Source organism: Neofelis nebulosa, chromosome 16 (assembly GCF_028018385.1).
Source record: "Neofelis nebulosa isolate mNeoNeb1 chromosome 16, mNeoNeb1.pri, whole genome shotgun sequence".
Classification (NCBI taxonomy): Eukaryota; Metazoa; Chordata; class Mammalia; order Carnivora; family Felidae; genus Neofelis; species Neofelis nebulosa.
The window spans coordinates 31,679,473-31,691,860 of NC_080797.1; the positions used below are offsets into that span (position 1 = coordinate 31,679,473).

General features: G+C 47.1%; 2 protein-coding genes across 4 annotated transcripts in view; both read right to left on the reverse strand.

Moving 5' to 3' along the window:
* The window catches only part of LOC131496951 (leucine-rich repeat-containing protein 37A3-like), a 220,111-nt gene that overhangs the window by 53,171 nt on the left and 154,552 nt on the right, over positions 1 to 12,388 (reverse strand). The gene's annotated exons all lie outside the window — the stretch shown is intronic.
* Positions 1 to 12,388, reverse strand: part of LOC131497273 (cytoplasmic phosphatidylinositol transfer protein 1-like) — a 196,878-nt gene that overhangs the window by 24,080 nt on the left and 160,410 nt on the right. For all 3 annotated transcript variants that reach the window (XM_058703454.1, XM_058703455.1, XM_058703453.1), the window contains exon 3: positions 2,442 to 2,538. In XM_058703454.1, coding sequence (XP_058559437.1) covers positions 2,442 to 2,538 — 97 coding nt within the window. The remainder of the gene's footprint in view (positions 1 to 2,441; positions 2,539 to 12,388) is intronic.

Sequence of the window (12,388 nt, forward strand, 5' to 3'; positions counted from 1 at the left end):
TTTTTTAAATAGGCTTTACACCCAGCATGGAGCCCAATGCTGCACTTGAACTCACGACTCTGAAGACCTGAGCTGAGATCAAGGGTCAGGTGCTCAAGCGACTGAGCCACCCAGGTGGCCCAAGGAAAGACATTGTAATACCCAAGAATGAGGGATGTAATTTATTCTCCTAAAGGAAACTTGAAGTGGAATAAATTTAATTTTGTGAACAACTTTGGCTACTATTTTCTTCATTTTGCAAAGCACAGGGGAGAATATACTCATAGAGTCATGTAAGTTTAAAGAACTGGCAACTGGGATCACTTGCTTAAGAACTTTGGGCAGGAAGGTGGCAAAGCCAGAGCCAGAGGACACTCAGGCCTACCTGACTCCAAAGCCGGTGACCCTTCTGCCTGAGGAGATGATCCATCTGTTTTCGCCTTCCTTCTGCCATTCAATGACTATTTATTGAGCATTCATTATGTGCAAAGCCCTGTGCTCTTGCCAAGGACACAATGAATCATTTTCCTCCACTTCCCTCTCACCAGGTCTCTTTCCTTTGGCTGTTTTGATTAAGACCAAAAACTCAACTCCATTATAGCTCAGTTAACCATTTTCTTTTTTCTTTTCTCTTCTTCTTTTTTTTTTTTTAAGTAGGCTTCACGTCCAGAGAGAGCCCAGTGCGGAGCTTGAACTCACGACCCTGAGATCAAGACCTGAGCTGGGGTCAAGAGTTGGATGCTCAACTGACTGAGCACCCGGGCAACCCCCCATTTTTTTTATTATGACAACTTGACCTGTTGGTTGTTGAGGAAAATGATCCAAATGAAAACGCCATAACACAGAGATACTATAGGGTCTCCCTTTTTAATGCTAACTAAGTAACGATTTTAGAGGCCCTTAGGGCAGGAGGAAATCAAATGATTTTCATCAAGCCATCAAGACTGCCCAATCCAGAGCTCAGAGGAAAATAATCTGAATGAACGTCTTTCTAGTTACGAGGTTCTCCAATAAGTGATCAGATCACAGCCTTTAGGTATCAGCCCCGCCTTCTGTCAACAGCTATTATCATCACTTTAATATTGTATTTCTGGCAACTGCTCTATTACATTGAACTATCACCAGTAGAGCAGTCAAGCTATTTAAAAATACAAGCAAAAGTTAATTATGTAAGGTGAATATCAAGGCATTTCAAATTAACATTCATATTCTTGAACAAATGAGAACATGCAAGTTATTGCATTACATACAGCTATGTAATAGCCTACATTTAAATATTTCTGATTTGAATTATTCCCCTATTTTTTTATTACGTGGTACGATGAGAAAGACACAGGAAGTTCCAATTACTCCACTGTTCTTAAACTGAATATTTAAAAATGATTAAATGACACTTACTGTGTATTCTGGTCCCGGATGTTCATTTGGGCAAGAGGGAAAAGAAAAAAGAGAGACAAAATGATGATTTAGACCATGCTTATATGCAACCACATGGCTTATAAAACCACAGAACTAACAACTACTGGTGAATTATAACTATTAAAAATATGTTAAAGAAACCTTCCAAAAACTGAACTTTCATAAATATCTCCATGTTTGCTCAAGAAACTCTTACAGATGATACTTCTGTGGTTGGGCAGATAAGGACTGTACGACAAGGTTCAATTAGCCTATAGGTTTGTGGCTAATTAAAAACCAGCGAGCTGGCATTATAAAAGCAGAATTAAAGACTAATAATTTCAGTGGAGCATTTCATTAACCACAAAGGAAATCTTTTAAGTGGAAAAACAGCTTTTATAACCAGTAAGAAGAGCCTGTTATGATATTCAAGTAGGGTCTTGAATTTTCGTGTTTGAGGGACAGGAACCAAACCTTCCAAATTTGGGAGCACAGTTTCTAGTTCAGAATCAACACAGAGTTTATTAACATCCCATTCCAAGTAAGAGGGAAAGTGATCTTATAATTATCGTATTATCCAACTGCAGAGGAAGTAGTTGGGGCAGAGAGACCCAATAGAACCTTTGACATAAATTATAGTCAACGTTTTGGGAGAAGCTGTAAAACAAATCAAAGTAAACAAACTTGTTTATTTACAAACCACATCCCCAAATTACTTGGGGACTACTGAGGAAATAGGGAGAAATAGGGATCATGAAAACTCTAGACATATTACTAAAAAAAAAACAAAAACAAAAACAACAACAACAACAACAAACCTTTCACGTTCCTTCTCCACAAGCTATTTAATAAAATCACTTTAAGAAGCAAGCTGGAATGGTTTAGTTCAATTCCTACCAGCCCCCCCTAGGAAGAGCACTGATCTCAAAGGACGAAGGCAAATGGTGAAGAGACAGATACTACGGGGCTCTCACAGTCCCTGCTTGGATAATAAACCCTGAATCAGTGAAATCTGACTACCGCACTACGTTCTCTTGCTACATGTGACCTGCCGGTTGTAAAACGGACTTACCTGTAATCGTGTAGGGATAATAGTTCCAAGCCTTTTCTGTAACGTAAAATATTTTGGGAACAACAGCTCTAGCCCAGCTGGGCAGTTTGCTAAGAGGAAAAAAAAAAAAAAAAAAAGACAATTAGAAAGAGTCTGTCCAGAATCTCACGTGCTCCCACAGCTTTCTGGATAAACTGCCAGAGAAAGTGGAGGCATGCCTAGACAGCCCTTCTCTCCACGGGTCATCTCTTCCCCATCCCTCTGGTTTTCACCATAGTTCACCATTTTCTGTGCATATTCATATGCTCTTTTTTTTTTAATGTTTATTTTTTATCTTTGAGAGAGTGAGACCGCGCGCACAAGTGGAGGAGGGGCAGAGAGAAGGGTGACAGAGGATCCAAAGCAGGATCTACACTGACAGCAGAGAGCCCCATGCAGGGCTTGAACGCACGAACCACGGGATCAGGACCTGAGCCAAAGTCGGATGCACAACCGACTGAGCCACCCAGGGGCCCCTTCATACGCTCTTAAAATGTGGGGAGGCAGATAGCAGCGTGGGTGTGGGGATGGGGAACCTCAGACGATTGTTAGCTTGTCCTCTTTGACCTGATCTACAAGGACATGAGGTTTCAGTGCCTGGAAGGTGCGCCGTCGGGAGGGTGTGGCCAGCCTGGCCTTGGTCTCCTAGGAGTCATATGGCGGAAGTGGTCGGACAGGATGTTTGAGACCGAATAGGGAGGGAGACGGAGGCAAATGTCAGAGCCGGGTGTCAGCTCAACAATCCACAAGGGCGATGTTTTAAAAACGAACTAAAACGACAGACAGTAATGATTTTAGAGATATGAAGAAGAACAAAACATAGCCCCTTGGTGACTGGAGTTGGGGGACTTGTGTCCTCTCCAAAGATGTAGCCACGACCTAACCGCCAGCACCTGTGAACTTAACCTTAGGTGAAAGCAGGCCTTTTGTAGGTAATTAAGGATCTCAAGATGGAATCCCGTTGGATCTAGGCTAGGCCCTCACTCCAGGCACTAGTGTCCTCGTAAGAGAAAGGAGAGGGAGATTTAGAGACAGGTATACACAGAGGGGGAGAAGCCAGGTGAAGACAGAAGCTGGAGACAGGAGGGATGTAGCCACGAGCCATGGATTGCCTCAGACACCAGAAGCTGGAAGGGAGGCACAGAACAGCCTCTCCCGCGGAGCCCCCATGGGCAATCAGCACTGCCCACACCTTGATTTCAGACTTCTGGCCTCCAGAATCGAGACAGGACAAATCTGCGTTGTTTGAAGCCACCCAGTGTGTGGGGATCTGTTAAGGCAGCCACTGGAAATGATACAGTGATGGAGCCTTTCCCTGGAGCAGGAACCCGGGCAGCCATGAGCAGAAAACAAATTCTTAAAACAAAGAAAACCCAGGGGCACAGGTCTCAAGACCTTTTGTACACCAAAGACTCACTGAGTTTTGTTTAGCTTTATTTGGCTTTGTTTTCCTTCAGGGGCCAACTCTACAGCAGTACAGGCCCAGAGAATTCTGTAAATGCTATATTTAAATATATAGTCCCCTGTATTCCTTAAATATGTCTGCATGATTTTATTCTACCTCCCTGCCCCCGCCCCCAGCACTATACCTGGGGACTTTGTGTCTTTCCGGATGCTACCATTTTGTTTTAGTTTTTTTTTAAGTTTATTTATTTATTTATTTTGGAAGGGAAGGGCAGAGAGAGAGAGAGAGAGAGAGAGAGAGAGAGAGAGAATATCCCAAGCAGGCTCTGCACAGTCAGCACAGAGCCCGATGCAGGGCTCAAACTCATGAACCATGAGATCATGACCTGAGCTGAAATTAAGAGTCAGAAGCTCAACTGACTGAGCCCCCCAGGCGCCTCCCTGGCCCCCACCCCATTTTGCTCCTTTCCCACCCTGGGGCTTCCAGCTCAAGGGTCTGGGACTCTGGGCCTAGCCGGACATCAGACCCCGAGAGGACACAGACCCTGAGCTCCTGAAGGCCACCATGTTGACGATAACACTACGGGGCAGTTGTGAATTCCAAGAAAACGGGGCCATCAAGCTAACAGAACCCCAAATCCCCACCCTCTCTCGGACATGGAGTTTAAACGACAACCCGAGCCAGAAAAATACTGTGCACCTCGCATGTCTTCTCGAATTGCTTCTCTTATTTCTGACAGTGTCCAGGACCCCCTTTTTTTTTTTTTAAAGACAAATATGTATTTTCAGTGGCCAGCCGGACCTAACCCAAAGCTCCGGGCGGCTCATCAGGGCCAAATCAAATGGGGGACCCAAAGCTTCCCCGAAGTTGGGGGGGGGGTTGTCAGACAGAGGGCCACCGCTCTCCAGTGGGCTGGGCAGCGTGGGCAGGAGCATTTTCTGCCCCGCATCGCGATTTTTCTTGCCGCTCTCCTGCAGAACGTCTCACTCCCATAAAATCAGGTCTGCAGTAACTGCTCATTTACCTTACGTTCACACTGCTTGAAAGGAAGGAGCTGCTTCCTGACGGGGGTTTTTATAGCTTTTGCCTTTGATTTATCCTTTCTGTCGCGGAAGCAGCAGGGCAACCAGGGTTGACGTGCAGGGTGGGAAAATTGCGCTGGGCTTACTTGCAGTTAATGGGCATGAGCACAAGTCCCCCCGGGGCTCCCTCCTTTCTGCCCCAGAGCCCAGGGCGATGCACGTCAGCAGGTGGTGTAGGAAGACACAGCTTCTACTCACAGGCAGGTGGCTTCCCTGGGCTGTTAATGGACTGGAACAGCATTGTAGAATCTCCCCCAAAGAAAGCTAGGCATTCTCTAGCTCGGACCAAGACCAAGTACCTAGGTCTCCCTACAAGCATCAGAGCCCATTCTCCACTGTCCACGCTGGGGGTGGAACCCCTCCCCATACGCATTAGGCTCCTGAGGCATAGCACTCTGGGGCCCCAGCCCCCTCCCTCCATAACTCAGACCCCAGGTCACTTAGAAAGCCTCCCAGAAGAACCACATCCCCATTCAACAACCCTTTCCTGGAAGGAGACTGGCTGAAAAGCACTAGCAATTTTCTACCCACGCCAAGACCTTTCCTATTTGTACGTGGTCAGGACTTCAGCCCCTAGAATCTTTAGCTCAGGTGTTTCATCCACCAACTCATCCAGGATACGAAGCACTGGAAAAAGCTGCCTTTTCCAAAGAGACACCCTAAAAAAACCCCACAACATTCAGCCAAGAGGGCTGATGCCACTTTACAGGATTCTTCAATTAGTCTAGGAAGGAAAACCTCTCACTACAAGCCATTTACCGGGCCGGGGGCAGGAGGCATTGGCAGAAAGTTGCATGATACAATATTCAAATATTTTAATCCCACTAACAGACTTTCTCTCAGCCCCCACTTTCCCCAGAGCACATCATTATTCAAATCATTTTTGTCTGAGGAAGTAAAATTTATTTTTCCCCGTGGCAATGATTTATCAGGGCTGCAAAGGAAAATGGAATTAAATTAGTCCCCACTGCTGCTGTCACTTTCATGATGTATACTGTCACACAGCCTCCAATTCTAAGAAGTCTGTCACTCAAACTCACTCCCAGGTGTCAAACAAGAGTCTCTCTTCTGGAGGGGGCGCCTGGGTGGCTCAGTTGGTTAAGTGTCCAACTCTGGCTCAGGTCATGATCTCACAGTTCGTGGGTTCGAGCCCGGTGTCAGGCTCTGTGCTGACAGCTGGGAGCCTGGAGCCTGTTTCGGATTCTATGTTTCCCTCTCTCTCTGTCCCTCCCCCTCTTGCACTCTGTCTCTTTCTCTCTCTCAAAGATAAATAAACATCAATTAAAAAAAAAAAATGTAAGAGTCTCTCTTCTGGAATGGTGGCACGGTTTGAATCATGTCCTCTTGATCCACTGGCCGGGACCAGACCTCCCAATGGCCCGTATCACCATGTCAGGCTTCAGAGGCACGGAGGAAAGGGACAGACGGACAGACAAAACCCTGAAGCCTTTACAGAATCGTAAAACGTGCTGACGTGGAATGATACTGTTGCCCAAACACCTCTGTCAATGCCCCCCAAAGACAGACTTTTCAAAACGCTTGGCTTTTCACTTTTATGTATTTTTTTCCACTTTTAAACTCTAGTATGAAACACAGAACCTATCAATGACACACCCAGGTGACCCACCCATCCCAGTCTACATGAGGCTGTCCTGCTTTTAGTGCTGCAAGTCCTACATTCCAGAATATTCCCCAGTCCTGGGCAAACTGGTATGGTCGTCACCCTAGAGCACTGGTTCTCAATGGGGCGGAGGGGGAATTCTACACCCCTCCCCGGCGGGGGGGGGGGGGGGGGCGCATTTGACCAAGTCTGGAAACATTTTTGGTTGTCACAAATGAGAGGTTGAGGGAGGGGGGGCAGGGATGCTGCTGGCACCTAGTGAGTAGGGGCCAGGGATGCTGTTCAACACCCTACAATGCGCAATGCTCAGGAAAGCCCCCACAGCAAAGAATTCTCTGGCCCCAAATATTAGTAACAGTGCCGAGACTGGGAAACCCGGCCTTGGACCTCAGTGGATATGGTCACTGAAACCTTCTCACCGGTTCCCTAGGTCTCCCTAAATTACAACTGATCTGATAGGAAGGCCCCAAAACGCAGGCATAACCTAACTGGTCTCAGCTGAAGCGTGTTTATTTACTTCATCAAGAGCTTCCGGAACTGAAAACCCAAACCATCCCTTCTTTAGAAGCTTCTGGCACTTTACAATCCAGATTATTGCCAGACTTGCCCTGATATCTAATCTCTCTTTACAATCTAGGCTCGTTTGGGAATATTTTTTTGGCCCCAGGAGGTACTGAACATCATTAGGCCAGATGTGGTCTAAATGGAGTCTAATTTCATTTTCTCAACGGGGATCAGAGTTATGATGGTCTGCACCAGAATCTTTATTTGAGCTGTTTTACCCACCGACTCATGCGGGATACGCAGCACTAGAATCAACCACCTTTTGGACTTAAAACATTCCCTGCAGAAAGACAGCCTGTCTGGGTTCCCTTTGCTCAGGCGTTTCTCACAGTGTCCCTGAAACCTGTCACTGTCGATGCGGAGATTGTGCTCACATAAGCAAAGCCCACTTAAGGGACTTCTAAAAAGGACGAAGCTACCTTTTAGAACCTCATTTTCCGCTGGTCCAGGAGGGATGTTCTCACCTTTTCTTTCCAACCTGGCATTTGACAATTATTTGATAAGAATCGTCAGTACCCAGTTCCGCGTATGCTGACCTCCGATTAATGACTGTTCTGGCCGGTCTTTGAATTCTGCTCGTAATTTCACTTACACGCCACCACCGCTCTCCCTACTTAAAAGAGTAGTTTGGGGGCACCTGAGTGGCTCAGTTGGTTAAGCGGCCGACTTTGGCTCAGGGCACGAGATCGCGGTTCGTAGGTTCGAGCCCCGTGTCGGATTCTGCGCTGACAGCTCAGAGCCTGGAGCCTGCTTTGGATTCTATGTTTCCCTGTGTTTGGATTCTGTCTCTCTCTCTCTCTCAAAAATGAGTAAGCATTAAAAAAAATGTTTTTTAAGAGCAGTCTGCATTGGGATTCTGGGAAAAAAGGTCTGCCTGTGTGTCAGTTCTTGGAAGGCTGTGCTCGGACAGCGTTATGGTAACACGGCTAGCACGCTGGGAAGCACTCAAGGGAGAGGGCCACGTGATGTCAGTGGCATTGGTCAGGAGTGAGGCAGGACCGAGGTGGCACGTGTTTGACTGGATGGACGTTCTAGTTCTTTTCAGATCCAGCCAGGCCAACATTCTGTTCCTGTGAGTTCCCATGGGAGAAGGTGAATGAGGAGCAGAAGGGAGAGATCCTGGCAACGTGAGAATCTGGAGCATGTTCTTAAGGACCGAGACGGAACGGAGCAGAATTGCATGGACTGAAAGGCACGCTGGGAGGAAGTCGCTTACATGTTCTACTTCTCCAGTATACAAAATACAGTAGGTTAATCAATCTCATTTATTGAATATTATATTCAATACTTACACACTGACTATATATTTCCGTAGAATATGTAAGATGAAATATTCTAAAATATTTGACGTTCAGGGGCGCCTGGGTGGCTCAGTCGGTGGGACGTCCGACTTTGGCTGGGGTCATGATCTCACAATCCGTGGGTTCTGGCCCCGCAGCGGGCTCTGTGCTGACAGCTCAGAGCCCGGAGCCTGCTTCGGATTCTGTGTCTCCCTCTCTCTCTCTCTGCCCCTCCCCACTCACGCTCTTGTCTCTCTCTCTCTCTCTCTCTCAAAAGTAAATAAACACTTAACAATTTTTTAAAATAAATAAACATTAAAAAATGAAATATCTGATGTTCCCATACGTTATGGCCACTGCGCACTGTCACTCCCACCTAGAAGGTAAGATCCCCCAGGACAGGGATCCTCATTCTGCCCCTGCTGCATGCCCAGCACCTAGGACAGTGCCTGGCACACAGCAGGCACCAACAGCTATTTCCTGAATGAGTAACGGTTGACTCCAAACATTCAATACTGACCATAAAGATTCTTTCAACACGGCAAGGAAATAAGCCCGCAGGTCAGAATCTTTGACCTCGACAATCTCTCTCTGACCTGTTGCCTGGGCAGCGGGCTCTCCCCAGGCCACACAAGCTCTGGGCACTGAGCTCTTACTCTGGGCAAGCTCTAAGAGATGAGACCGATCTGCTTGGCAGATCTGGCAGACCTGGGAGAAGAGAAAGGCAACGTGAGAGAAAGAGCCAAGCCCTGGCAACCAAGCTGGACCAACGAGCTGGTAGGCAAAGTGACCGGCGGGCGGCTTTGCTTGCCCAAACAGGACTCGTAGCTTGGGGAAGTTGGGCCCTCTCTTACCCAGCGACACACAGAGGCCGGGAGAGTGACCCTGGAAGGCCAGAGCCATGGAACAGGAGAAAGGTGGTCCTCGTCATTAGATCGATTCAGGCATTGGGCGGAATCACCGTTATAAGCTGGCAACCCTCCCTGACGGGCAGCTGCCAGCACAGCCTAATTAATCCAGCAGCCGTGGTGGGGAAGAACATGACACTTCATGACTGAAAAACAAGCCTAAAAATAGGCTCCCTCTTTTCTCCCATGCCCCCCACCCCCATCCCTGAATCCCTCCCCTCCTAGGCTTCATGGGAAGGGACGGGAGAGATGCTACAGATGAAAAGAAAATGAAAAGGGACCAGAGAAAAGACCCACCCGCATCTGATTCTGGGAGACAGGTTTTATTTAGAATCACTATTGGAGAGACTGATGAGTATCTCGCCTCCTTTCCCTGGATGCCAGTTGAAACGGGGATTTTTTTTGAAGCCAAGCCAAGAAATACCACTTATTTGGTTAACTGAACTGGATCGGAGGCCCAAGGACAATCACCAAATGTACTAACGTAGGAGAAGTAATGTAATGTTCCGAGCGCATGAGGCAACCGCCGAGATGAACGGTGCACCCAGCGGTGCCTCAGACGCCGTAGGGAGGGGCCCGAGGAATCCCCTCCCTGGGAGATGAGATACAAGCCAATAAAAGGACGGATGGCATTTTCGAAAGACATTAGACTCCCATTTAAAAATGGGCAAAGGACAACAACAGCCATTTCTCCAATAAATGGCCAATGAGCACAAGAAGAGATTCTCAACGGTCATTAGTCATGAGGGAAATGCCAATCGAAACCAAAATGAGATACCATTTCACACCCACGAGGATGGCTAGAATCAAAAAGACAGACAATGGCAAGTGGCAGTGATTACGTGGAGAAGTTGGCATCCTCACACATTTGCTGGAGGGAATGTAAAATGCAGCCACTTTGGAAACCAGCCTGGAAGTCCCTCTCCCCACTCACTGGCAGCCCGAGCCTGGATCGGAAACTCAGTGGGATGCTTGTGTTGGGATTTTGGAATAAGTGATAGCAAGAAAGAAAAAAAAAGGGACAATTTGGACCCATCCATGGCAGTCGTGGTGGTGCCGGCAGAATGGAGTCTGTCTGCTGCCCTTGGCCCCTCGCAGGTGCCCAGGCAGCTGCCCGTTCTCAAGCCTGCAGGCAGTTCTGTGGGCCACTGACATCCTTCCACGAAATGTCCTTTCTGCTCAGGTCAGACTCAGAGAGAAGGCTCTGACTACCCAGGCTCTGAGTAACTCCAGTAAGAACAGATTGATAAACCTATCTCTAAATGTGATTTGCCTTCCCATATGACATAAGGAGGGGCACCTGAGTGGCTCAGTCGGTTGAGCGGTCGACTTCGGCTCAGGTCACGATTTTTGTGAGTTCAAGCTTCACGTCGGGCCTTGTGCTGACAGCTCAGAGCCTGGAGCCTACTTCGGATCCTGGGTCTCCTTCTCTCTCTGCCCCTCCCCCACTTGGGCTCTGTCTCTCCCTGTCTCTCAAAAATAAATACATGTAAAAAAAAAAAAAAATTTAGGTTGATGTAAGGGAGAAAATTCACTCACTTTGCCAGCTCATGAATGCAGGTTCACAGGACACAGATGTTCCTGCGTGTAAATTATTAAGTGGGCACGGTGACGTCTCAGCTAATGCCAGTCCAGCTCTCAGAACCCACTTCCCTGCGGCTGGCAAAGGGGTCTCCAAGATGCCACCCACAGCAGTGTAAGAATTATTTGGAGCTGAAGATATTTGAGAATCAACAGTTGCAGGAAGATGCTTTCACTGAACTGCCCTTATCAGCATAAAAGCGGAGCCTCTCGAAAGAATTCAGCTGTCATAAATCCCCTCCCCAGGAAGTTCACAACCAGGGAAGACTGACTCCTATCACCAGAGATGAGAAGTTATCATCGAGAGAAGAAACTGGCTAATAAACAGCCGCTGTCACAAAACTATCATATCTCCTATCCATCCTCCTCAAGTCCCGTTTGTTTTTCATGAAGCCATTTGTTTCTTCCAGAAGTGCCTTTCCCTTTCACCCTGCTCGCCCCCTAGTAAAATGGCATATAAGCCCCAAACTCTAACTGACTGTTTTTTGGGGGGCTCCCATGTACATCCATGAATAAAACAAATGTCTTTTCTCCCACGAATCCGTCAGTTTTAGTTTAATTTGTAGGCCCCCGCTGACAGAGCCTAAGTGGGCTGAGCAAAAGATTTTCCTCCCTGACACCATTCCCAAGATGGACGGATAGACTCGCAAATGCTAAACACTGTCAGCCCAGATCTTGCTTTGATCAGAAGGCAAAGGCCACGTGTTACTTACTAAGTGATCCTAATAGAGGAACAATTCACTATACGTTTAAAGTTCCAATAAGTACCTATTTAAATGAATTTCAATTAGGAAGCAGCCTTGCCAAGACAGCAGTCCCATGACCTGTGCGTGCAGGACATGATTAACTCAAGGTGGCTCCAGTGTGTAACAAAGTAACGGATCTGGTGTTCTTTTATGATTACGGAGATCCATATTCTTATTTTCTAGTACGTCGCATAGACATTTTTTCTTTTTCTCTTACTAAACCATCATCTCCCTGGTCCTAAGAGATGTGCCACACTCTTCCAAATATACCAAGAGTCTTTTATGTTATAAAGTGATGGACCTAGTTCAGACTCGTGCAAAGGGAACAGAAAGTACTTTTCTCCAATGTCTCATTGGTTACTCATTTACGAATGCTGGAGGTGAGTCAGGATAATGTCTGCCACTTACTTTGAGCATAGAAAATTAAGGTTGAAGGGATCTGAAAGGGTGCCCAGTTTAACCACCTATTTGATGTTCAAATCTGCTCAAGAACAGTCCGGTAGGTGGGAGCCCCGCTCATGTTCAGGCATCCCCAGCAAAAGCATTACGGACTCTTAAGGCGCCCTTCTGGGTTCTCACACACGCACTTGGATTCCTTCCTTAAACTGAGCCTAGACCTTTCTCCTGGCATTCTTACCTGTTGGTCTTGGTCCAGTTGGTCCCCTGGAGGTCTTATCGAATATGCATGTCTAATTCTTTTCCCACCTGCCTACACCATCACACACCCTGAGTCT